General features: G+C 44.1%; 1 protein-coding gene across 1 annotated transcript in view; it reads right to left on the bottom strand.

Annotated features, from left to right (window-relative positions):
• LOC116827118 (complement factor H-like) overlaps positions 1 to 18,055 on the bottom strand; it is a 138,607-nt gene extending 120,552 nt beyond the window's left edge. The window contains exons 1-5 of the mRNA XM_075068271.1: positions 18,035 to 18,055; positions 16,595 to 16,805; positions 14,716 to 14,916; positions 5,816 to 5,983; positions 2,418 to 2,594 (exon numbers count right to left, since the gene is read on the bottom strand). Coding sequence (XP_074924372.1) covers positions 2,418 to 2,594; positions 5,816 to 5,983; positions 14,716 to 14,916; positions 16,595 to 16,805; positions 18,035 to 18,055 — 778 coding nt within the window. The remainder of the gene's footprint in view (positions 1 to 2,417; positions 2,595 to 5,815; positions 5,984 to 14,715; positions 14,917 to 16,594; positions 16,806 to 18,034) is intronic.
• Positions 18,056 to 24,110: the final 6,055 nt, after the last annotated feature.

Raw genomic sequence — 24,110 nt, 5'->3', positions numbered from 1 at the left:
TCATCACACAAATGGGGAGATAACTGCCATGGTAGCCCAGGAGGGGTGGGGCAGGAGGGAAGCAATGGGTGGGGGTGTTGTAGGGGCACCCCCTAGAATGGCATGCAGCTCATCATTTCTGTGGGATGTCTGGGGCTCTGACCCGGAGCGGACGTTTGCTTCTCTAGTTCTTTAGTAGACTTGCCTGATATTCTAGGCAGGACTGACTCTAGCTTTAGACAAAACTTAAATAAGAGAATGACCTGGGAAGTCTTTGCCATTTTTGTCCATGCGCCCCTGACTGACCTCACCGAGGCCAGCCAGGAGCATCCATGACAGCAGCAGATGGTGCAATATGACTAGTAATTGTCATTGGCAATTTGCAAAGCAGCAGATGGTACAATATGACTGGTAACCATCTCTGCTAACTTGCAAAGGTAAGTGAATGCTGCTGTGTAGCACTGCAGTACCGTGTCTGTCAGTAGCATCCAGTAGACATATGGTGACAGTGAAAAGAGGCTAAACAGGCTCCATAGTTGCTATGCTATGGTGTCTGCCCAGGCAATCCTGGGAAAGGGCGCGAAATGATTGTCTGCCAATGCTTTCACAGAGGGAGAATTGACTGATGACATTTACCCAGAATCACCCGTGACACTGTTTCTGCCCCATCATGCATTGGGATCTCAACCCAGAATTCCAATGGGCGGGGGAGACTGCCGGAACTATGGAATACTACAGGATAACTACCCACAGTGCAACACTCCGGAAATCGACGCTATCCTCGGTACATGGACGCACACCGCCGAATTAATGTACTTAGTGTGGCCGCGTGCACTGTACTATATACAATCTGTTTGCAAATACCGGTTTCTGTAAAATTGGAATAATCCCATAGTGTAGACATATCCATTGTTACTGTGATAGTTACAATTAGGTTGTAGTCATGATCCCTTGCATCATCTGTAAGGGTTAGATTCTGCTCCAGTGTAGGGAAGCCAGGGAACAGATTCTCTGGTCTGCTCCAGCTATACTGAGCAAGGAACTGGATCAAGGGATAGAACAAACATATCTTCAAGCCAACCTTCTGTCTTCCAGATCCTCAGGTTGTTCCTCCTTCTTCAAGCTATTTTATGCTGGTTCTCTATGGCCCCAAAGGGTTGTTTCAGCAGCCAGAAGAGCCAGGACATCCCAGTTATGATGCCTTTTCCCTAGTCACACCTTTATATCTGGGGGGAATCCAACCAACCAACTATTTTTTGGCTGTTTTCTGCAGTCAGAACTATGCAAAGCAGATGGAACAGGAGGAGAATTGGGCCTTATACATATAAAAAGGCAAAGGTGGAAAGCAGCATACAATAGTAAATAAGGAGTTCTTACTGCATTCAATTATGTGTCCCTAACACTTAGACCTGTTTTATCTCATCTGAGGATCTGGTCTTTGTTTACCAACCAAACTAATCCATGCGTTGGCACTGTCATTTTCACTACCTATATTTTCAAATCATAACATTCATGAACACCACAAAAGCCAGACACTTCCCTGCTGATTTCCAAATGAGTCACAAATTGCAGGGAATCTCCTCCCTGTAGAAACATGAGAATTATTCTTGACTGGAAATACAGGAGACTACTTTATAAAGAACCATGCATCCAAAGGAAGGTTTATTCATTTATTGAGCCAATTTTGCAGACTATTCTGTGTGAAACATCCCAGTGTATAAGAGTTATTGCAGGTGCTATCGTACGGGACACCACTTTGCAGAGCCAGAACTGCGAACAACTTAAAGTTCCTGTATTTCACAGACAGATAACGTAGATGGGATTTTCTAGGTCTTGGTAGCTATGCTGTTTATTTAATACTCTTCTCTGAGCGATGGAATGGACTTCATTTGAAGACAAATTATAATCAAGTTCTTTTATGTTGTGTGTATGTGGATACTAATAGGGTAAAAAGAGGAATAGCCAAGAAATAAGGCAGCCTGAAATAAAAGGAAGAGATGACCCCCACTTAGACTGGGTTAATATTGGAGTTATAGTCCCACAAAAGTGGGAGATTTAATTGTCCATTTTAATCACCGTATTTCCTATCATCTAGAGAGAAGGGACTCCCAAAACCAGAGGACTATAACTAAGATACCTCAAGTGACAACAATTGGAAGAAAGTGTTTATAATTTTGTGCTCTGATGCTTTTACATAAAATTTAAGTCTTTATGATTTAAATTCTGATCAGTCAATGGTAAGTTATTTTATTTATGATGGTAATACCTCCCCCAAATAATAGATTAATTTTGTCCAGTCATAGTAAGGCATAACCCAAGGAGCCTCAGCCTTGTAAGTTTCCCCACATGAAGCTGCAAGCTTCTCCCCAGACCTGAACATGGTGCTCAGGGGGAAAAAGGAGCAAAGTAGAGAGTTCTTCAATCATTAAATTACTCACTAATGCACTTTGGTAAAGGAGTCCATCCTTCTTGAAGGCACTGTGTCTTTCCCAACTCATTTCCTTCTGGAGTTATGTAACCAATCTGACACCCATATTTTGCTTCCTCGTTTAAATTAAATCTGTTCCTACTTTCAGAGAAATAACCATTTTGTATCTCAACTTTTTCACAGATTTCTAAAATAGAGAGAGTATGACATTATCTCAAGATAAATACTATTAATTAACATGCTTTTCACAGATGTAGGGTGACCACAAGAAGAGGTACACCTGAAATGAAATGGAGGAAAGCTATTTAAAAATTTTGTGAACAAGAAGTTCCTTCATACTTTTGGAGAGTGGGAGAGGAAGGTAAGAAATCATAGTGCATATCAGTGTTTCTTATCGCTCACAATCATTCCCGATACTGATTTCTCAAAGTCAATCTAAAAGATGGTTGAACTGAAAATGGTCATTTTGATTCTGACACTATCAGCTCTCATTTTGCGGGGAAAATTCTGTCCTTGTATCGTGTGTGCTGTATGTACAAGTAATTTGGTGAAGCACCTTCAAATCATAAGGGGCTCATCAGTGAGAAAGACAGTGATAAAACATCATATAGACATTATCACTTAACCTGCCTTCTTCAAAGACAGCCTCACCCACTGCAATATTTCCACAACTGTGATCAATAGAGCATTCATGCTAGGCCCCCTCAGTTTAAAGGAGAGGGTGTTTGTAGCAGGGCATTATCCTGGAGAGGCATTCAGTTTTGGAATTCACTCTCTCCCTGAATTTGCTGACTTCCAGGATACACTGCGCAGCCCATCTACTTTCTTGGGCATTTGGGGAGAGTAGAGACAGGGAGGGAATGAGGCTTTGAGGCAGGATGTGTTTGTCTGAATTTTGTTATGGAGGTTGAGGACTTGATTTTATACATGATATCTTAACTGATGTTCAAGCACCCAGAGCTACCAGACAAACTGTGCAAGCCACGCCATGGAGGAAGGAGAGCCAGAGGGGCAAAGTGAATCCATGGTTTTAACCCACTTTGCAACACCCAGAAGTGCTGACCAGGTATAGACAGAGGAACATGCTGCATTATCCCAAAAGAAGGTGTAATGCACACACAACTCATGCCTGGTAGAGAACAGAAAGAGAGGATTTCCTGGAGCACAGCTGCTCCCTGGATTACTTTGCCTCAACAAAAATGAGACATACCTGTGGCACCTTATAGACTAACAAATATATTTGGGCATAAGCTTTCATGGGCTAAAACCCACTTCATCAGATGCATGGAGTGGAAAATACAGTAGGAAGATATATATAGCAGTATATGAAAAGATGGTAGCTGTCTTACATCTGATGAAGTGGGTTTTAGCCCACGAAAGCTTATGCCCAAACAAATTTGTTAGTCTATAAGGTGCCACAAGTACTCCTTGTCATTTTTGCTGATACAGACTAACACGGGTAACACTCTGAAATTTGCCTCCACAGTATCCCTAAACACAGGCCAGACCAGTGGCTAAATGTCACAATTTATAAATATTAGGTGGAGCTAATAGTAACATCTTTTATTAAATTTGCCCGATTCTCTGAATGATAAAATCCCATTTCTAATTGCTTGTAACTTTGCTAGACTTTAACCATTGGAACTGAAATTTTCCATGTCTGGTGTCTGCCTCAGCATCATTTTTTGTTTTGTTTTGAAAAGTTTGAGCTGAAACGGTTTTGCTGTTTTGGAGACTGATGTTTGAGTAAAATATTCTGTTTTGTCGATGTTAAGTTATTGTTAGAGCTGTTATGTTGAGAACCTCTAGCACTTCCATGGTTTGGAGCAGGGACTCAACACTTGGCTGTGGTGTCCACCTGGTGTCAAAGATTCACTTTTTCCTGTCCTCAGAAAAATGTACCCAAATTTGGCCTTGTTATAAACCTATTAAAGTACAGATTTGGAGCTTGGTTATTCTCTGAAGATTCCATCTGTACTGAACATGCTCAAGCCCAAGGTGGCAAGGGCTGAGCAGAACTTTCCTTGCAGTTGTCTCTCTTGGTTCCTAGGGGCCACACTCATGCCAGGCACTGAGACTGTAGGTATGTCTACATAAGAGTTGGAAACTTGTACATTCTAGCATGAAGAGACATATTTTGCTCCAATTGAACTAGCACATTAAAAATAGGAGTACTGCTGTGGTGATGCAAGTGGCTAGCCACCTCAGTACACACCTATTATCTTTGACAGGATCATGTGCGGGGAGGCTAGCTCCTCCCACAGCTCAAATGGCCACAGCTACATTTTTATTTTTAGTGCTGAGAGGTGGGAATAAGAATGGCTATGGGGTTGAGTTATGGAAGAACAGGGTTGGGCAGCGGGGTTAGGGACTATTATTATTATTTTATTACAAAAAGATGTGCTCATCTCTACACAGAAGACAAAGAAATGCCTGGTACCTGTCCCAAAGAGTTAACTATCTAACTTTTAAAAATGAAACGATTAGGGCTGCCAATTTTCCACTGGCACAATATCAAACAGCCTTGCCCCACCTGCTGCCCCACCCTTCCTCCAAGGCCTCTCACACACTTCGCCCCCACCCCCCATCACTCATTCTCCCCACCCTCATTCACTCATTTTCACTGGGCTGGCTCAGGGGGTTGGGGTGCAGGAAGGAGTGTGGGAGGGAGTGCAGGCTTTGGGGTGGTGCCAGGGATGAGGGTTTTGGGGTGCAGGAGTGTGCTCTAGGCTGGGACCAAAGGGTTCAGAGGCAGTTGGGTGGTTAGAACTGGGGCAGGGGTTTGGGGCCCAGGAGGAATTCAGGGGTGCAAGCTTCGGGCGGCGCTTACCTCAAGCAGCAGCATGTCCCCCCTCAGGCTCCTACATGGAGGTGAAGCCAGGCAGCTCTGCGCCCTGCTCTGTCTGTAGACACCACCCCCGCAGCTCCCATTGGCCATGGTTCCCGGCCAGTGGGAGCTGTGGGAACAGCGCTTGGTGCTGGGACAGTATGCAGAGCCCCCTGGATGCCCCTATGCATAGGGGCCTGAGGGGGCCATGCTGTCTGCTTCCCGGGAACAGCACCAAGGCTAGCAGGGATCCTGCCAGTCCTGCTGCGCAGCACTGCCAACTCGACAGTTAACAGCCCAGTCAGTGGTGCTGACCAAAGCTGCCAGGATCCCCTTTAACCAGGTGTTCTGGTCAAAAACCAGACACCTGGGTCACCGTACATACAACAAGCAGGGGTGGGTGAAGAACTTTGAAGGTCAATGCAATATGATCACACAGTTGCTCAGGTCAGAAATGTGCATTGTCATGACAAGTCACCTGCTAGGACTGGTATTTTTGTTTTCATTTCAGGCAGATGATGATAGTAATATGTCTACAAGTATTTTAACAAGCAGATCAATAGAACATGAACGTTCCTTACTGATAGAAGTACATGTTGGAGCAGGTGACCAGCCATTCTTTGTGCATGTAGCTCTGGCTTCCAGATTATGAGGAGAACACACATATGAAATTTCATCACCTTCTTTGTAGGTGTTCCTGTAGCTAGACAGAAATCTACCATTTTCCAAATAACCAGGAGAACACTTTTCTAAAAGGAAAAAAAAAAGATTACATTCAGTTAGCAAATGGAAGTCAGACATTTAACAAAGAAATAACAAAACAAAGCACCCTTTCAAAACTAGCTATTTATTTGAAAAAAGTATTCCAAATAAGGCCTTCTTGCTGCATAGTATGTAGTACTTTATACTGAAAAGACCTTTATTTTCAAATATGAATCAAAGCGCTTGATTTTTCCACCGGCCTGAAATTTGTTCTTTCAACTGTGCACATGTGTAAACAATTACACAAGATGCAAGGCGGTGAAGAATTGGGTCACATGGGCCAGATTCTCAATTGGTGCAAAACAGCAAGCTTCATCAACCTCAATGGAATAACACTAATTTACACCAGCCAAAAAATCTTGCCCAATATGTTTCTTAAGTAGTGGTGTCTGCACAGATTCATTTACAGCATTAGCCTCCAGAAGACGTTAGCAATCATATTATTCCCTCAAGTTATTTTATGTATAGGTATCACTATGATGCTCATTGAATCTGATTATTAAAACAAAAAGCATTGTTACAGAATCCAAATCATACAGGTATTCAAACACCAACATGGAGGGACATAGATACCATTCTGTTGATTGAGTTTATGTTCAGGCTCAGGCACTAGCTGAAAAGTTCCATTAATCCAAAATAAAAACCAAAGTCATGTGTAATGGAACTGTTTAAATCATGCCATTGTAATGGCAATCACGTCATCAGCCCAGGATAAACAAGGTGACAAGAGACTGACAATAGCCAAAGGAAGCATCTCTTACTTTTCTTCTCCCCATGCTCAGTCACTGGAGAAGTATGATGAAGTGTAAAGGTAACTGTGTTAAGCCCTTGAAACTCAATTCATGTTTGTTTCATGCAGCAGATTGAAATGGATTATTCAGACAGGTTTGGGATCTTGTTAGGGTTGCCAATTTTGGTTGGGTGAATTCCTGGAGATTTCATCAGATGATATACTCTTCAATTAAAAAATTAATCTTTAATTCCTATAGACCCCAGAGCACTCCTGGAGTGTTGACAATCCTAGCTCTTGTTCCTGCTACATTATGAGCTGAGTTTTTTCCTTTCTCAGTATTACCTAGCAGCATAACATGGTGCTCTTGGCCAGTGGCATTTTTTTCCCTTTCCTCTGAGCTCTCTGGGAAATCTACCATTTCCCACTCTTCAGTTATCACTTAAGGATGAAACCCTGAACCTGGTAAATGCAATGGCAGTTTTGTCATTGATCTCAGTGGAGGCAGGATTTTCCATCAAAGCCTTAAGGCCTCATGGTAAATTATTGTGGATCCCATTACCACTAACTCAGATTAAGCCTGGAGTTTTGCTACAGAGCCACACAAGTTGGTCCCTCCCACCAAGAGCTAAAGATGCTGCCTTCACAGCTCACTAAGCACCTGGCAGCCCAGAAGCAAAGAACAAGGTTTGGTACCAAAATTCTGATTCCCTGAATATTTTTTAACTTTTTTTTTTCCACCCACTTCCATGAGCTATGAATGCCAGGAAAGTGTACCTGGCAATTACAGTGTGATTGAAGTTGTGGAGTACTTGTGACTTTGCATTTTCTGTCAGGACACTGTCTATACTGTACTTCGAAAACTTCCCACTGTGTGTACCAACTGTCCTTCTGCTTCGGGTCCCTCATTAAAAATAACTTGCCACAAGAGTCTCAGTCTTTTGACCTTGTACTAGAATTGTCATCCTGTTTAATATGTTGCTCTGAATTCAACTGCAAGGTGTTTGGAAAAGTAACTGTTCTTTTTTGTGCTATGTGGAAGTCCTATGCACATTCACAGCACTATTTTATTCACGATTCCACACTCAAGGTTGTGATAAAAATATTTCCATTACAAGCACTGTTTTGACCCACTCCTCTCTTTTAACTTTTCATGGGAAGCAGTTTTTTCAAGAAGCAATTTTATAACTAATATAAGGGATGGTTTCCTGCCCCCTCCCAAACTCTCCAAGTGTAGAATAAAAATTTTCAAACACCTAGAACAAAAAAGTGAGCCCTTTCTGAAAAGTAAAAATAAATAATTATATAAATAAATAAAACCAGACCAAAACCACCTAAAACCCATTTATAATATTCCTGCCACCTCTAATTTGAAAATAGAATAAGCTACAAACTGAAAAATTCATATGGGCAGATATTTATACATCCTCATGCCTACTCATTAGACTTTCAGTTTTCAAACTAAAATGTCGATTGATTGTGGTCACACCAACCACACCACCCTATAAAAGTATGATCACTGGGGCATAAAATTGTACTTTCTAGTTTCTTAGCACTTATAGTTTTAACTACTACTGAACTGCATTCTAAACTACTAGGAATGTGAGGGGAAGGGAATGAGTCATATGGGTGCATTAAACTATTGGGGTCTGGAGCAGATCAGGGAGAGGCTTTGGTCATAGGATGTCTATTCAGTACAGCTCCAGCATAAAAGCACATTTTGGTGGCTAGTGGGCCTGCTAAGTTGGAGGGAAGCAGATCTCTCCTCCGGCAAACTTTAGCATCTTCACAGGAGGTGGAAGGGGAAGAATAGATTGGCATGGAAGTAGCCAAGCAGAAAGGCTGGCCCCTGATTGGATTCAGGTTTAGAATTAGGCCATATGCTGGGGCCTGCAACTGAGCTGCAAGGGCACAGAAGAGGAGCAAGAACTCGTGTCAGGCTATGACAACTGGAAGGGGCAACAGAACCAGAGACTTTCTGTGTATATCTACACAATGAGTGGAAGGCCGCGGCAACAAGCCTCCAAGCATGGGTTGACAGACTCAGGCTCATGGTGCTCCTGCTACCATGCTAAAAATAGCTGTGTAGACAATGTGACTTGAGCTGGAACTTGGGCTCTGATGCCTTGGGCAGGGTGGGCTTCAGAACCCAAACTCCAGACTCAGCTGTAATCTCTATACAGATATTTTTACTGTGGCACTGCAACCTCTACAAGACCAAATCTCGTTACAAACTCGGAGGTTCTCTGCCATGAACTGTGCAGATGCATTTTTTGAGGGGCAATGAAAACAGCTGGTTAGACAATAAGACATTCACAGGTGCTCCGTGAAAAATTCTGCATAATAGATAAGACTCGTAGATTATAGTTTTCTTCAACTGGCATTCAACATTTTCTCCTAAAAGTAGAAAGAATCTGGCTTTGTAAAAAGCTTTGTGCTCTAATCTGAGAAAGCCTGGGCATTAGCTAAAGACTTTGTGGACTCATAGCCCTGGTCTACACTACGAGTTTAGGTCAAATTTAACAGCATTAGATCGATGTAACCCTGCACCTGTCCACACAACGAAGCCATTTTTGTCAACTTAAAGGGCTCTTAAAATTGATTTCTGTACTCCTCCTGTTCGAGGTGATTAGCGCTGAAATCGACCCGCCTGGGTCAAATTTGGGGTAGTGTGGACGCAATTGGCCTTGGGAGCTATCCCAGATTGTTCCATAGTGACCACTCTGGACAGCACTCTCAACTCAGATGCACTGGTCAGGTAGACAGGAAAAGCCCCGCGAACTTTTGAATTTCATTTCCTGTTTGGCTACTGTGGCAAGCTGATCAGCCCAGGTGACCATGCAGAACTCATTAGCAGAGGTGACCATGGAGTCCCAAAATCGCAAAAGAGCTCCAGCATGGACTGAATGGGAGGTACTGGATCTGATCGCTGTATGGGTAGACAAATCCATGCTATCAGAACTCCATTCTAAAAGAAGAAATGCCAAAACATTTTAAAAAATCTTCAAGGGCATGAAGGACAGAGGCTTCAACTGGGGCCCATGGCAGTGCAGTGTGAAACTTAAGGAGCTGAGGCAAGCCTACCAAAAAACCAGAGAGGTAAACAGCCACTCCGGATAAGAGCCCCAGACATGCCGCTGTTAGGATGAGCTGCTTGCCATGCTAGGGGGTGCCCCTACAACTACCTCAGCCCTGTGCGTGGACTCCGTCAATGGATTCTCACGCAACAGGCATGTGGATTTTGGGAATGAGGGAGATGATGAGAGGAGGAGGTTGAAGATAGCGCACAGCAAGCAAGCAGGGAAACCATTTTCCCCGACAGCCAGGAACTGTTTATCACCCTGGAGCCAGTACGCTCCCAACCCACCCAAGGCAGGCTTCCAGACCTAGAAGGCAGAGAAGGGACCTTTGGTGAGCGTTCCTTTGTAAATATTGTACATGGTTTAAAATCAAGTGTGTTTAATGATTAATTTGCCCTGAAGATTTGGAATGCATTCACGGCCAGTACAGCTACTGGAAAAGTCCGTTAACGTGTATGGGGATGGAGTGTAAATCCTCCAGTGACATCTCAATGAAGCTCTCCTGGATGTACTCCCAAAGCCTTTGCAAAAGGTTTCTGGGGAGGGCAGACTTATTCCATCCGTCATTACCATGCCAGGCCAGTAGCACATAGTCTGGAATCATTGCACAACAAAGCATGGCAGCGTATGGTCCCAGTGTTTGCTGGCATTCAAGCAACATCTGTTCTTTATCTCTCTGTGTTATCCTCAGGAGAGTAATATCATTCATGGTCACCTGGTTGAAATAGGGGAATTTTATTAAGGGGACATTCAGAGGTGACCATTCCTGCTGGGCTGTTTGCCTGTGGCTGAACAGAAATCACTCCTGCTGTGTGCCATGCCTTGGGAGGAGAGATGAAGCGATCATCCCAGAGAACAGTGTGTGGGGAGGGGTTAGTTGGTTTTGTGCTGCACATTAACCCGAAAATCTCAGCCCCTCCTTTTAAATGGCCAACCCAACGGGTGCTTGGTATGGGACATGAGGGCTCTGCTGTTTGAAATCATTCCCACATGTTATGAAGGTTAAAGAAGCCAAAAGACTGGCTTACCATGTCTGCCTGCAAGCCAAATTCTGTTGCCTGCTGGCTCTACATGTGTGATCTCTCACACCAAACCGGGAGGCCCTCAATATAAGAGGTAAAATGCGACCTTGTAAAGAAAGCACACGTGCTATGTAATGTTAACAGCTTGGTTCACTGTGAAAGAGGCTACCTATTGTTCTCTAAAATGTGTCTTTTTAAGTACTACTCTCCCTTTTTTACCTCCTGCAGCTGCAAATGTTTCAACGCTCCAAGTAACATCTCCATCCCAGAGGCTGGCGAAGATTAGAAGGCAAAAAAACCGCACTCGTGATTAAATGTTCTCTGAGCTCATGCAGTCCTCCCACACTGAAAGAGCCCAGCAGAATGCGTGGAGGCAGACAATGTCAGAGTGCAGGAAAGCACAAAATGAACGAGAGGACAAGAGGGACACTCAAGAGGACAGGTGGCCGGATCAAGATGATAGGTGGCGTCAGCGAGGTGGGAGGTACCAGGAGACAGCAGCAGACGGTACATTAGGGCTGCTAACCATCTTCGCTAACTTGCAAAGGCAAGGTGCTGCTGCTGTGTAGCACTGCAATACCACATCTGCCAGCAGCACCCAGAAGACATACGGTGACAGTTAGCAGAGCAGGCTCCATGCTTGCCATGGTATGTCATCTGCACAGATAACCCAGGGAAAAAGGCGAGAAATGATTTTTTGCCTTTGGTTTCATGGAGGGAGTGGCGGGGGGCTAATGACATGTACCCAGAACCACCCATGACAATGTTTTTGCCCCATCAGGCATTGGGAGCTCAACCCAGAATTCCAATGGGCAACAGAGACTGCGGGAACTGTGGGATACCTACCACAGTGCAACGCTCCGAAAGTAGATGCTAGCCTCGGTACTGTGGATGCACTCTGCCGATTTAATGGTCTTAAGTGGGGACGCACGCAATCAATTGTATCAAATTGATTTCTAAAAAAATCAACTTATATTAAATCAACCTAATTTTGTAGTGTACACATACCCTAAGGATTCTCTGCCTCTCCAGCTCTGCTTCCCAACCTCTCATTACCCCGATTAGTTACCCCTCCTGCCAGAACCAGTCTCCAGCTACCCAGACTATATACATCACTTGTGTGTGTGTTTCAAAAGTTTGATAGAAAATATTTGACCTGGTAGAGTAAGGTTGTGCAGGGAGTGGGGGAACAAGATTTCTTCTGTTTCAGATAGTAATAGCATATTCAATACTTCACAATTCCCCTAATGGCCTTTCCCAACCCTTCGGGGGTGGGGGGTCATGATGACCCTCTGGTTGAGAAATCCTGGCCTAGTAGTTAGGGCACAGAAGCTGGACTGGAGAGTGGGGAGTAAGGGGGATGCCGCCTCAATCCTCTGCTTTCCTGTAGGGCTGCTGATCCTTGAAATATACATTATAAAAAGGGAGATTTTGATTATATTTGTGCTAATACTAAAAAGAAAAGAACAAAAAAACTAATTTATGCACCCCGCTGCTATTGATTTTGTCCTAATTTCTGAAGCTCTCAGTTAAAGTTTAATTAATGTTTTCAGACTTTGAATTGTTAGTAATGAGGGTGTGAATTGGCGGTGTTAATTGCCATTGCTTAGTGATAATGACAGAACTGCAGTACTGTTTTAACCTTGCTTAAACAAGATGTCCAGTTGACAATTTCAAAGCAGAGCAGCAAAAAGGAAAGCTAAGTTAGAAAGAGAATGTTGTAAGGAAGTTACCTAAACTTGCTAACTATTTCTCTGTTAGTACTGCTTCAGAATCATCTTCCATGATGGTGGATCATCTTTCTTAGAAAATGATAATCAAAGCAAAGATATGAGCATGAACTTGTTCCCTCAGGAGACTTCAGAAGAAAAGGCAAGCATTCCTGAAATCAAGGACAAAACTAATGATGAAAAAGAGGACCCACTTTTTCTAACACCTGTCCGTAAGGAAGGTAGAATGAATAGTAGTGATAAAGAGGATGATGTTGCTGTCAGTGTTTAACAAAATCCGGCTAAATGGCCTTCTTTGATAATGGAAGAGTTTTGTCCTACATGTATTGAGAAAGATCTGCTCTATTTTCAGAATCGCAATGACAAAGTTATAGTTTCTGAGTATCAGAAATGGTATCTTTCACCTCTTCTTTTTGAATGAAAACTACCAAATGGAGATCATTAGAGGCATTGGTTGAAGCATTCTAAATCCACAGGAATTTTATCTGAAAACTCTTTTCAGTGCCTAATAATCTTAGCACCTTCATAACCCCAGGCTTTTCCAACTGGAAAAAAGCAGAAAAGACGACTTGTTCTCATGAAAACAGTGTGGAACATTGGAACGCCATAGTTGCATGGCTAGCATGTTCACAAGACAAGAATCACATTGACAGGGAAATGGTATAGCTGCATCTAACACAAACTGCTTACTGGGAAGACACTTTAAGGCATATTGTGACAGTTATTAAGCTTATTAAGTGGCTGGGGAAATTATTGGCTTTCCTCAGAATTGAAATTATCTAGATATTCTTGAAGCCATCATCAAATTTGACCAGTTTGTAAGAGAGCATATTAAATACTATGGAAACAAAGGGAAAACGTCACCCATCCTACTTGTCGAAAACAAACCTGTCATGAGTTCATTGAGCTATTAGGACATAAGATTTTGGAATTCATTGTAACTGAAGTCAAACAGGCAAAATATTACTCTTTGATAGTAGATTCAATCACCCATGGAAATCAGTTATCTGTCATTTTATGCTACTGCTTACATGGTGACTTAATTAGGTTTATACCAACTGAAAAGCAGATTGGCAAATTGCTCTTCCAGACTATGAACAGTTTATTGGATGCAAATGACAACAATACTGTTGAAAACTGCAGAGATTAGTCATACAATAACACAAGTAACATGAGTGAAAAGAATGAAGATCTTCGAGGAGTGGATCACACTTGATGGATGTCCTTAAACTCCAAAGTGGAATGATATAGAGGAGTCTTCAGCTGGCTACTTAGGTCAACTTTAAATCTGCTTTGTATGGCTAGAGTGTTGCAAAGCAGACTTAGCACATGTCAGGATCACCAGCTGTAGGTCTCCATATTCAGAGCATCTGGCAGTGGCACTCCACCCTCTTTGCCACCAAAGAGCAGCCCTGAAAAAGTGTTAAGATATGCAGCCTAAAATAGTAATGTCCAGGGCAAGCTGCAAAAGTCTTCTAAGAAGCAATATATTCCCATACTGCAAGAGGAGAGAGTGTGCGTGTATGCATGTGCACACATGGGCAATGGCACAAAAGAGAAAAGAATTCCTATAGTTCTGTCACTCTCACAGGCAGTTTTCTGACAACTGAACATCCGAAAGACAAAAGAACCACCTAAGCCTCTCTTCGTGCAGAAAATTTCACAACACAAAATACCCCTCCTCATAGGTCTCTCTCTCTCCACACAGGTTATTATTGATCTTTGCTCACCCTTTCTAAATCCACAAGATCCCAGTACCTTCTGCTAACACTCTCACTCTCAGAGAGAAATCAGTTCATACCCTATTTCCTTGTGAGAGAAACAGAAATGCTGGTTGAGGGATCAGCAATAAGGAGAAAGCAAAAAGGAGGAAAAAAAGAACAAAATGCAAACAACCCCTCTGCAAATACTACAACCGGTTTATCGAAGGCCTGTTCCAAATACTGGCTCCTACGAACGCTTTTGAATCCTTTTAAAGAGACATTCATGTCCTTGGGTGACGGGATTTGCTGGGGGAGTCAAGGGGCCAGAATGGAGCAGTGTTGTAGTAACACCCACCCTCCCTTACAGTCCTGGTTCTGTCCATTGCTGTATATAATTATTAGTTACAGTACAATTGAATTTTTAAGAAAATAATACAAACATATGTTTACTTACTAAGGCATTTTGGTGCAGGAGACCAGCTCGCTTTAGTACATCTGATCAGAGGCCACCTCTCCTCTCTTTCAGATACGTAACCATCAAGACATCTGTAGTAAATTGCCACACCTAACTGTGCTGGAAAGGCTCGTTCTTTGTAATATTCATAATAGTCAGTCAGTGCTCCATTTTCTATATGTGGGTAGTCACAGGGTCTCACTTTAAAAAAAAAAGTTTAAAACATATAATATTACAAGGTACATGCAAGAAAAATTGCCTCCTTCTGTGGACACTCATTCGAAGAGGTGGAAGGAGAGAAGAGCCCTGCAAAGTTACAATCAGAGTTTACCCGAATTGTTCCATTGGACCACGAGATAGAGCTTTCACCTGTGTAGGCAGGGTTTCCAGCCCCCAGAACCCACATGTTGTGTGGGAACTCCTCATGATACAGGGCCATCGACCAGTTGGCAAGATAGTGTCACGGAGGTGACTGAATTTCCTCCACACAAGATAGGACATGATCCACATACTAAAGGTTCTTTTTGTGTGAAGATCCAGCTTTTTGGATTAAGTCCATGTTATCCAAGACATCTGAGTCCCTTATCAAAGAATTAATTTATAACACCATTTCTGGACTCCAAATCCACTTACACCTCTTCCTATTTTAGACAGCTTTCATTTGTTTCTAATCATCAAAGCCAAATTCTAAAGTTCTTGATAAGTTTTTCCTTAGTCCCTACTCAACAAAACTCTCATTGTAGCCACTGGGATTTTACCTGAAGAAAGACTGAGTAAACATTTGAGAACGAACTTCTTGATTGTGCACAGAGAAAAGAACTGTCTGGAAGAATCTGTTGTGTGCATTGTTGGTGTAGCCATGTCAGTCCCAGGATATTAGAGAGACAAAGTGGGTGTGGTAATATCTTTTATTGGACCAGTTTCTGTTTGTGAGAGAGACAAGCTTTCAAGCTTACACAGAGCTCTTCTTCAGGAAGAGACTGACAGTTCAGAATAAATGAGGAAACAAAAATGGACGGTACAAATCTAGAGCTGTGGTATATGTAAGCGACTCAGAATCCAATTATGACAGGTTTTCATTTTCTTTTATACCATTCATATAGTAATGGTATTGTGCTTGGTATGCTATTATTTGGATGGATAAAATACACAGCTACAAATCTTCCCTGTAGAAGAGTTGAGTCTAGCACATTTTGTCAAATAAATCATGGTGTATATGTTGGTTGTATAGTTATTAACTGCACCATTAACTTATACCATATCATCTTATTTTCACAGGTGCTTTATCCAAGTACATCAAAGTAAATAAGGAAAATAAATAAATAAGTGTTATTTACTCCTTCTCATAACACAAGACCTAGGGGTCACCAAATGAAATTAAAAGGCAGCAGGTTTAAAATGAACAAAAGGAAGTATTTCTTCACACAATGCACAGTCGACCTGTGGAACTCTTTGCCAGAGGATGTTGTGAAGGCCAAGATTATAACAGGGTTCAAAAAGGAACTGGATAAATTAATGGAGGATAGGTCCATCAATGGCTATTAGCCAGGATGGGCAGGGATGGTGTTCCTAGCCTCTGTTTGCCAGACACTGAGAATGGGCGACAGGGCATGGATCACTTGATGATTACCTGTTCTGTTCATTCCCTCTGGGTCACCTGGCATTGGCCACTGTCGGAAGACAGGATACTGTGTTAGATGGACCTTTGATCTGACCTGGTATGGCCATTCTTAAGTTCTTAAACTTTGTAAAAGGAAAAATCCTGCGAATATACCTGTTTCATTTCTGTTTACATTCTCAACTGCAGAAATTGTATAATCAGTGTATAATAGTTTGGGTTTTGATATTTAAAAAATATGTTAAAATAAAAGTAACTTACAGATACATCTTGGAACAGGTAACCAGCCATTCTTTGTGCATTCTGCTCTCCTGTCCTTATTGTCTGTTTCAAAGTGAAATCCTTGATTACACTCTACTCTGATTGCTTCCAATTCTCTGAACACTTTCTTTTTGGGGTGATAGGTTCCATTAGCCACTGTTGGAGAATCGCATCTAATTTCTAAACAGAAACATATGAACAAGTTTAACAACTGTAAAAAGGACTTTAGGCTGTAAGTCCTCCCTTTAATGAAGATTTCTTGTATCTATCTTTTTCCCCTTAGCTTTACTAGCACTGTCATATTTGAACATCATCTGCATAAAATTGGCATGGTGAGATTCCTATGGATTTGAAGAAGTCTACAGTTTTTTACCCATCTTTAGAGATCAGAGTATTTGCTTGGGGTAGTTTATTTTATTTTGGGGGTGAGAAGGGGTCAGTTGTTGTTATAAGTGTCATTCTAACTATTGTAGAAAAACTTTACCAAAAAATGAAGCCTTGCAGTGAGACCTAAAGGTGATCACACAGTTAAAGCATTTGAAATGTAAAGCTGTAAGTATGACTTTTACTTTAACAATATCCTTTATTCCTCTTCCCTGTAGCTATAGGGAGAGTTTAGAAGAAATCCCCTCTGTTTGACTGTCTTTTCGACAGTATTGATGATATGATAACTGGTCTTTATGGGGAAAAGAGAAGCTATTTGAGATGGGCTGGACCTTACTGCTGCTGCTGTTAAAGTCTGATCCTGTTTCCTTTAAGATGAAACAAGACAAACACAAGCAAAAGAGGGGAGAACAGAATAGAGGAATACAAAATGTACCTTTTGTTTCTGGTGCTGACTCTTACTTGCCACTTTTCTGCTTGAGAAATACAAGCACTGCATACCTGCTTATTAGAGACCTCACAAACTTATGCCAGCAGCAGGCTATTCAGGGCGTTGCTTTTAGCTGTCTATTTGGTCACAGGCTCACAGCACTGTTCCACAATATACAGTCTTGGCTGGCTAAGCCAGACTTTTACAAAACAGAAGGCAGAATATGAGAGAGAGAGAGAGACGGAAAAGAGAATAAGACGGGGTGGAAAATGACACGAAAGAGGGAATGAGACTGAAAGCAGGAACCAAAGTCTCACACAACCCAGGATTTAGCGGGAGATGGTGAAGGTGGCAGTGTTTTCTGGGTCTGTCTCCTTGTCCCAGTCTGGTCAGGACGTCTTTCAGGATCAAGATGAAGGCCTAATGGTGTTATAGTATCACAGGAGATGGTGTGCATTGCAACCCTGATGACGGAAGTTCACTCCATCCAGTCCACCCATCTCCCACCCAGCCAGAAAGTGCTCCCTGAAGTCTTAGTGAGGGAAATGGGCCCAGTCACAGGATGCTTGCTCAGTTACCCAGTGTGCTGACTGCCTGGCCCATTTGCATGTTCTCTTAGAACATACACAGTCCATTTCTTCCTCCATGTGTACCTTTAATCTTTCAGATTCCAAGCACTGCAGAACATAGCACAGGCATGTGTCAGGAAGATCCTTCCACCCAACTTTCTCTGCAACACCCCAGCTCACTCTCCAATCTCCCCCTCCTTACTTTCTGTTCTTGTCAGTTATACACCTCTACCCCGATATAACACGAATTCGGATATAATGCAGTAAAGCAGTGCTCCGGGGGGGTGGGGCTGCACGCTCCGGTGGATCAAAGCAAGTTCGATATAACGCTATTTCACCTATAATGCGGTAAGATTTTTTGGCTCCTGAGGACAGCGTTATATCGAGGTAGAGGTGTATATCATCCCCTCCTGAGCTAGCAACTTAATTAGCCCAACCATTGCCCCCAAAGTCAACAGTCCCCACCACAACAGGTTTACTCCAATAAAACCATAATCTTCTCTATTATACAGTTACCCAAGTGACCACAGTACTACAGCTAAATACTTTGTCACAGACCCCAAAAAAGAGAAAAGGGTTGAATAACCCATCCCTTCATTATTTTGTCCACCAAGTAGGCTTACTTTCTGCCACACCAATTTTTTACCCAATGATTTCCATTCCCACACTCCTCTTGTTTACCAGATATGATCTTAACACAATCCTTTAGTTACATCAGTATGTCCTTTGTCTTCTGTGTGTAATTTTTCCCCATCAATATTTTTAACAAGTGATAGGACCATTTTATAAGGCTTTTTTCCTACTTTTTCAAAGTTAAATTTACAATTGGGGTAGGCCTGCTAGAGCTCAATTATTACAACACTTCTTACAGCAAAAATGCTTTCTATCTAGCTCACATACACTTTTTCCTAGGCTTGGTGATTGACATTTTCCCAGAGCAATGCAACTGTCTTGGCAGATCATAAATCTGTTTTCTTCTTCGAGCGCTTGCTCATATTGATTCCAATTAGGTGTGTGCGCGCGCCGAGCGCACATTCGCCGGAAGATTTTTACCCTAGCAACACTGGGTGGGTTGGCTGGGTCGCCCCCTGGAGTGGCTCCGCTATGGCGATGAATATATAGCCCTGCCGACCCAACCCCCCTTCAGTTCCTTTTTACCTCCCGTGTCTGTTGTTGGAACAGTGGAGTATGGCTTAGCTGATCTCCACTTCCCTAACTACTCGTAGTTCCTTATTAATAGTTAAGTATCAGAGGGGTAGCCGTGTTAGTCTGGATGTGTAAAAGCAGCAGAGAATCCTGTGGCACCTTATAGACTAACAGACGTTTTGGAGCGTGAGCTTTCTTCGTGGGTGTAATACCACTTCGTCAGACGCAGGTAGTGGAAATTTCCGAGGGAATATATACTAGCAAGAAGTAGAGATAATGAAATTAGTTCAATCAGGAGGTATGAGGTCCGTTCTAGCAGATTAGAGGTGTGAAAACCAAGGGAGGAGAAACTGTTTCTGAAATTGGCAAGCCATTCACGTCTTTTTTAGTCAGAGTGATAGTGTCAAATTTTGCAGATGAATGAGCTCCAGTTTCTCTTTGAAGTCTAGTCTGAAGTCTTTATTTCCTTGGCAGGATGCGCCACATTAAGGGTCTGCTATAGTGTGGCACGGAGTTGAAGTGTCTCCTACAGGTTTTGTATATTGCCATTCTGATATCGATTCTGTGTCCAATTTATCCTTTTCCGTAGTGGACTGTCCAGTTTGGCAGATGTACATAGCAGAAGGGCATTGCTGGCAATGAATGGCGTATATACAAAAGGAGGCCGCCAGACAACTGACTCTGGTTATACGCTGGTGTAATTCTACAGCCACTTCCTCATCCTTTCAAGATCCCATCTTGAGCATACACTAAGGAACTGCATCATTACTCAGGACACTCCTACATTAACTAACACCGGAACAAATCAAACATACCTTCAGAGCCCAACCAGGGTTATTCTATCTACTACCAAGATCCACAAACCCTGGAAAATCCTGGACGCCCCATCATCTCGGCATTGGCACTCTTCACTGAAGGGACTGTCTGATATGTGGATCTCTACTCAGACCCTATGCCAACCAAGCACTCCAGCTATCTCCGTTGGACACCACTGATTTCCTGAGAAACTACAATGCATTGGTCACTCCCAGAAAACACCATCCTAGCCACCGTCATGGAGTAGAGGCTCTCTACACAAACACCCACACACAGATGGAATACAAGCTGTCAGGAACAGTATCCCTGATGATGCCACAGCACAACTGGCTGCTGAGCTCTGTGCTTTATACTCACAACACAACTATTTCAATTTGATGACAATATATATCTCCAGATCAGTGGCACTGCTATGGCACTCCAGCATGGCCCCACAATACGGCCAATATTTTATGGCTGACCTGGAACAACGCTTCCTCAGCTCTCGTCCACTCACGCCCCTTCTCTTACCTACGCTAACATTTTGATGACATTCTTCATCATCTGGACCATGGGAAGGAGACTCTAGAAAAATTCCACCACACAATTTCAACAACTTTCCACCCCACCATCAACCTCAGGCCTGGACCAATCTACACGGGAGGTCCACTTTCTAGACACACACGGTGCAAATTAATGATGGTCACATTAACACCACCCTAATATCAAAAACCTACCCGACCACTATGCCTACCTTGCTTCATGCCTCCAGCTTCCATCCGGGAGGCACATCACTACGATCCATTTGCTACAGCCAAGCACTGAGGTACAACCGCATCTGCTCTAACCCCGTCAGACAGGGAGACCAACACCTGTACAAAAATCTCCACCAAGCATTCTCAAAACCTACAATACCTCCACGAGGAAATAAGGAAACAGATCAACAGAGCCAGAGTCGTTGTACCCAGAAGCCTTCCTACTGCAAGACAAAACCCAAGAAAGAACCAACAGGACTCCACTGGCCATCACATACAGCCCCCAGCTAAACCCCTCCAACTGCATCATCAGGGATCTACAACCCATCCTGGACAATGATCCCACACTTTCACAGGTCTTGGGGTGGCAGGCCACATCCTTGCGCCCCTACTAAGACAACCTTGCCAACCTGAAAACGTATTCTCACCAGCAATCTGCACCATCACATCCACAGTAACTCTAGCTCAGGAACCAATCCATGCAACAAACCTCGATGCCAACTCTGCCCCATATCTACACTCAGCGACGACCATCACAGGACTAATACCAGATCAGCCACAGCCATCACGGGTTCATTCACCTGACGTCCATCCATGTAATATACGCCATCATATGCCAGCAATGCCCTCTGCTATGTACATCGGCCAAACTGGACACAGTCACTACGGAAAGGATAAATGGACACAAATCAGATTCAGGAATGGCAATATACAAAAACCTGTAGGAAGCACTTCAACCTCCTGCCACACTATAAGCAGACCTTAAGGTGGCCATCCTGCAGCAAAAAATTCAGGACCAGACTTCAAAGAGAAACTGCTGAGCTTCAGTTCATCTTCTGCAAATTTGACACCATCAGCTCAGGACTAAACAAAGACTGTGAATGGCTTGTAGCTTTCCAATACAGACCAGTTTCTCCTCCTTGGTTTTCACAACCTCTACTGCTAGAACAGGGCCCATCCTCCCTGATGAACTAACCTCGTTATCTCTGACCAGACTTCAAAGAGAAACTGCTGAGCTTCAGTTCATCTGCAAATTTGACACCATCAGCTCTGGACTAAACAAAGACTGTGAATGGCTTGCCAATTACAGAACCAGTTTCTCTTCCCTTGGTTTTCACACCTCTACTGCTAGAACAGGGCCTCATCCTCCGATTGAACTAACTTCGTTATCTCTAGCTTGCTTGCTAGCATATATATACCTGCCCCTGGAAATTTCCACTACTTGCGTCTGACGAAGTGGGTATTCATCCACGAAAGCTCATGCTCCAAAACGTCTGTTAGTCTATAAGGTGCCACAGGATTCTCAGCTGCTTTTATTAATAGTTGTTTATATAGTTATAATCTCTATAGTTGTAGTTAGTTTTAGTCGTTTCTATAATATCATTAGTGTATACAGTAGCTAGCAGATTGGAGATTAGCCCCTTCCCCCCCACCCGGTACCGGGGCTCATGCCCGGGTCACCGGGCTTCAAACCATGCTCGGCCTTCCATAAGCCAGTGCCAACGGGAGATCCCCACAACATCTGCCTTAAGTGCCTTGGAGAATCCCATCTCTCAAATAAGTGCCGGATCTGTAAGGCTTTAAACCGAGGACGAAAAAAGAGCGACGTTCCCTGTCACCGCGGGTCAAGAAGCATCAAAAGACTCCCACTGCTTCGGTGCCACCTGCACCACAGTCAGAGCACCCGCCTAAGTCGCACCGCCCGGCACCGATACCTGCCGTGGCACCGCCAGCTTCGGCACCGTCGATACCGGTCCCACAAGGACTGTCGAGTCTGGTGCCTGAAAGCTCCCCAGCGCATGCTGTGGTTGAGTTCACTATCCTATCCACGCCTGAGACCTTCTCCACGGAGAGGGACTTGATTGCAATGATGGAGTCTGCACTGCCTCAACCCCCGGCACCACTGGTGCGGGTTATTCAGTCTATTGGCAAGCCTACCCTTCTGAGTCCACCCTCCATCGGCACCGCTGAGAGGCACTGATCAAGATCTTGGTCCCACTGGTGTTCTCGGTTCCATCACCGATCCCAGTCCCGAGGCTGTTCGCAGTCCCGGCACCGCTCTCCATCATGGTACCGGTCGCACTCGCTGCACCACTCAGCGTCCTGTTTGCCAGCTTGGCACTCCCGGTACCGATCCAGCTCCCAGCACCATTCCCGGCACCGCACCTCTCGCAGCCGCTCCAGGTGACGAGCCTCGAGATCCCGGTCGACCTCCTAGCACTGTTACGGTCGCAGGTGCCGGTCTTATTCATGGTACGGTAATGGCACCCGGTACCGCTCCCCGGTGCCACACAGAGAGAGATCATCTAGAGACATGGTTCCTTCTCAGAGTTTCTCAGCTCCTCTTTGGCCGTCTAGACACACCTCAGTGTCATCTCAAGAGGACAATGCTTCCTATGCACAGGACCGTGACTCAGGCATGCCCAGCCGAGTCTTCCAGGAGACCCAAGGTCAAGAACAAGGGCCTCATCAGTGGTCGTTCTGGACACCATGGGCATATCACCAAGCCCAAGCTGCACACCCAGAAGCCCCACGCTCCATGCCTTCTGAACATCAGGTGCCAGAGGCGACTGTAAGACGCCCCCCACCTGTGGGTACAGATGAAGCGTCCATTCCGCCGACAGACTCTCAGGTCCCACATGAACCTGACACCGCCCAAGAACAAGAGCCCACGCAGGACCCTCTTGTACCTGGCCTCTCCTCTTCCTCCTTTCCAGATGAGGTGGTGGCAGGGACATCCTCCTCCCGCCCTCCCCCAATTGACCTGAGGGCCCATCAGGATCTTCTGAGGTGAGTGGCCCAGAATATGAATCTTCAGGTGAAGGAGGTCCTGGAGATAGAAGACCCTGTGGTGGATATTTTATCAGCTGACACCCCCACAAGAGTAGCCTTGCTCTTTATTTGTACGATTCAGACAAACGCCGATACCATCTGGGAATCTCCAGCCTCTATTCCGCCCATGGCCACAAGAGTTGAGCGGAAGTACATGGTACCCTTGAAAGGGTATGAGTATTTGTACATACACCCTCTTCCCTGCTCCCTGGTCGTGCAATCGATTAACAAGAGGAAGTGCCATGGCTAGCAAGCTCCTGCTCCAAAATCCAAGGAGGCTAGGTGCATCAACTTATTGGGCCACAAGGTATACTGTGCTGGAGGCCTCCAACTCAGAGTGGCGAACCAGCAAGCCCTACTTAGCCGATACAGCTACAATACTTGGACAGCGGTGGGCAAATTCATGGAGCTAGTTCCCCAAGACTCCTGCCAGGAATTTGCAGCCCTCTTGGAGGAAGGAAAGAAGGTGGCAAGAACCTCTCTCCAAGCCACACTGGACGCGGCTGACTCAGCAGCCAGAACTCTGGCCTCAGGAGTGGCCATGAGGAGAATATCATGGCTTCAGGTGTCAGGCCTCCCAGCTGAGTTTCAACAGACTATACAAG

This window comes from Chelonoidis abingdonii, chromosome 7 (assembly GCF_003597395.2).
Source record: "Chelonoidis abingdonii isolate Lonesome George chromosome 7, CheloAbing_2.0, whole genome shotgun sequence".
Taxonomy (NCBI): Eukaryota; Metazoa; Chordata; order Testudines; family Testudinidae; genus Chelonoidis; species Chelonoidis abingdonii.
Note: the sequence above shows the minus strand (reverse complement) of the source record. Positions and strands in the feature narration are given on the sequence as shown.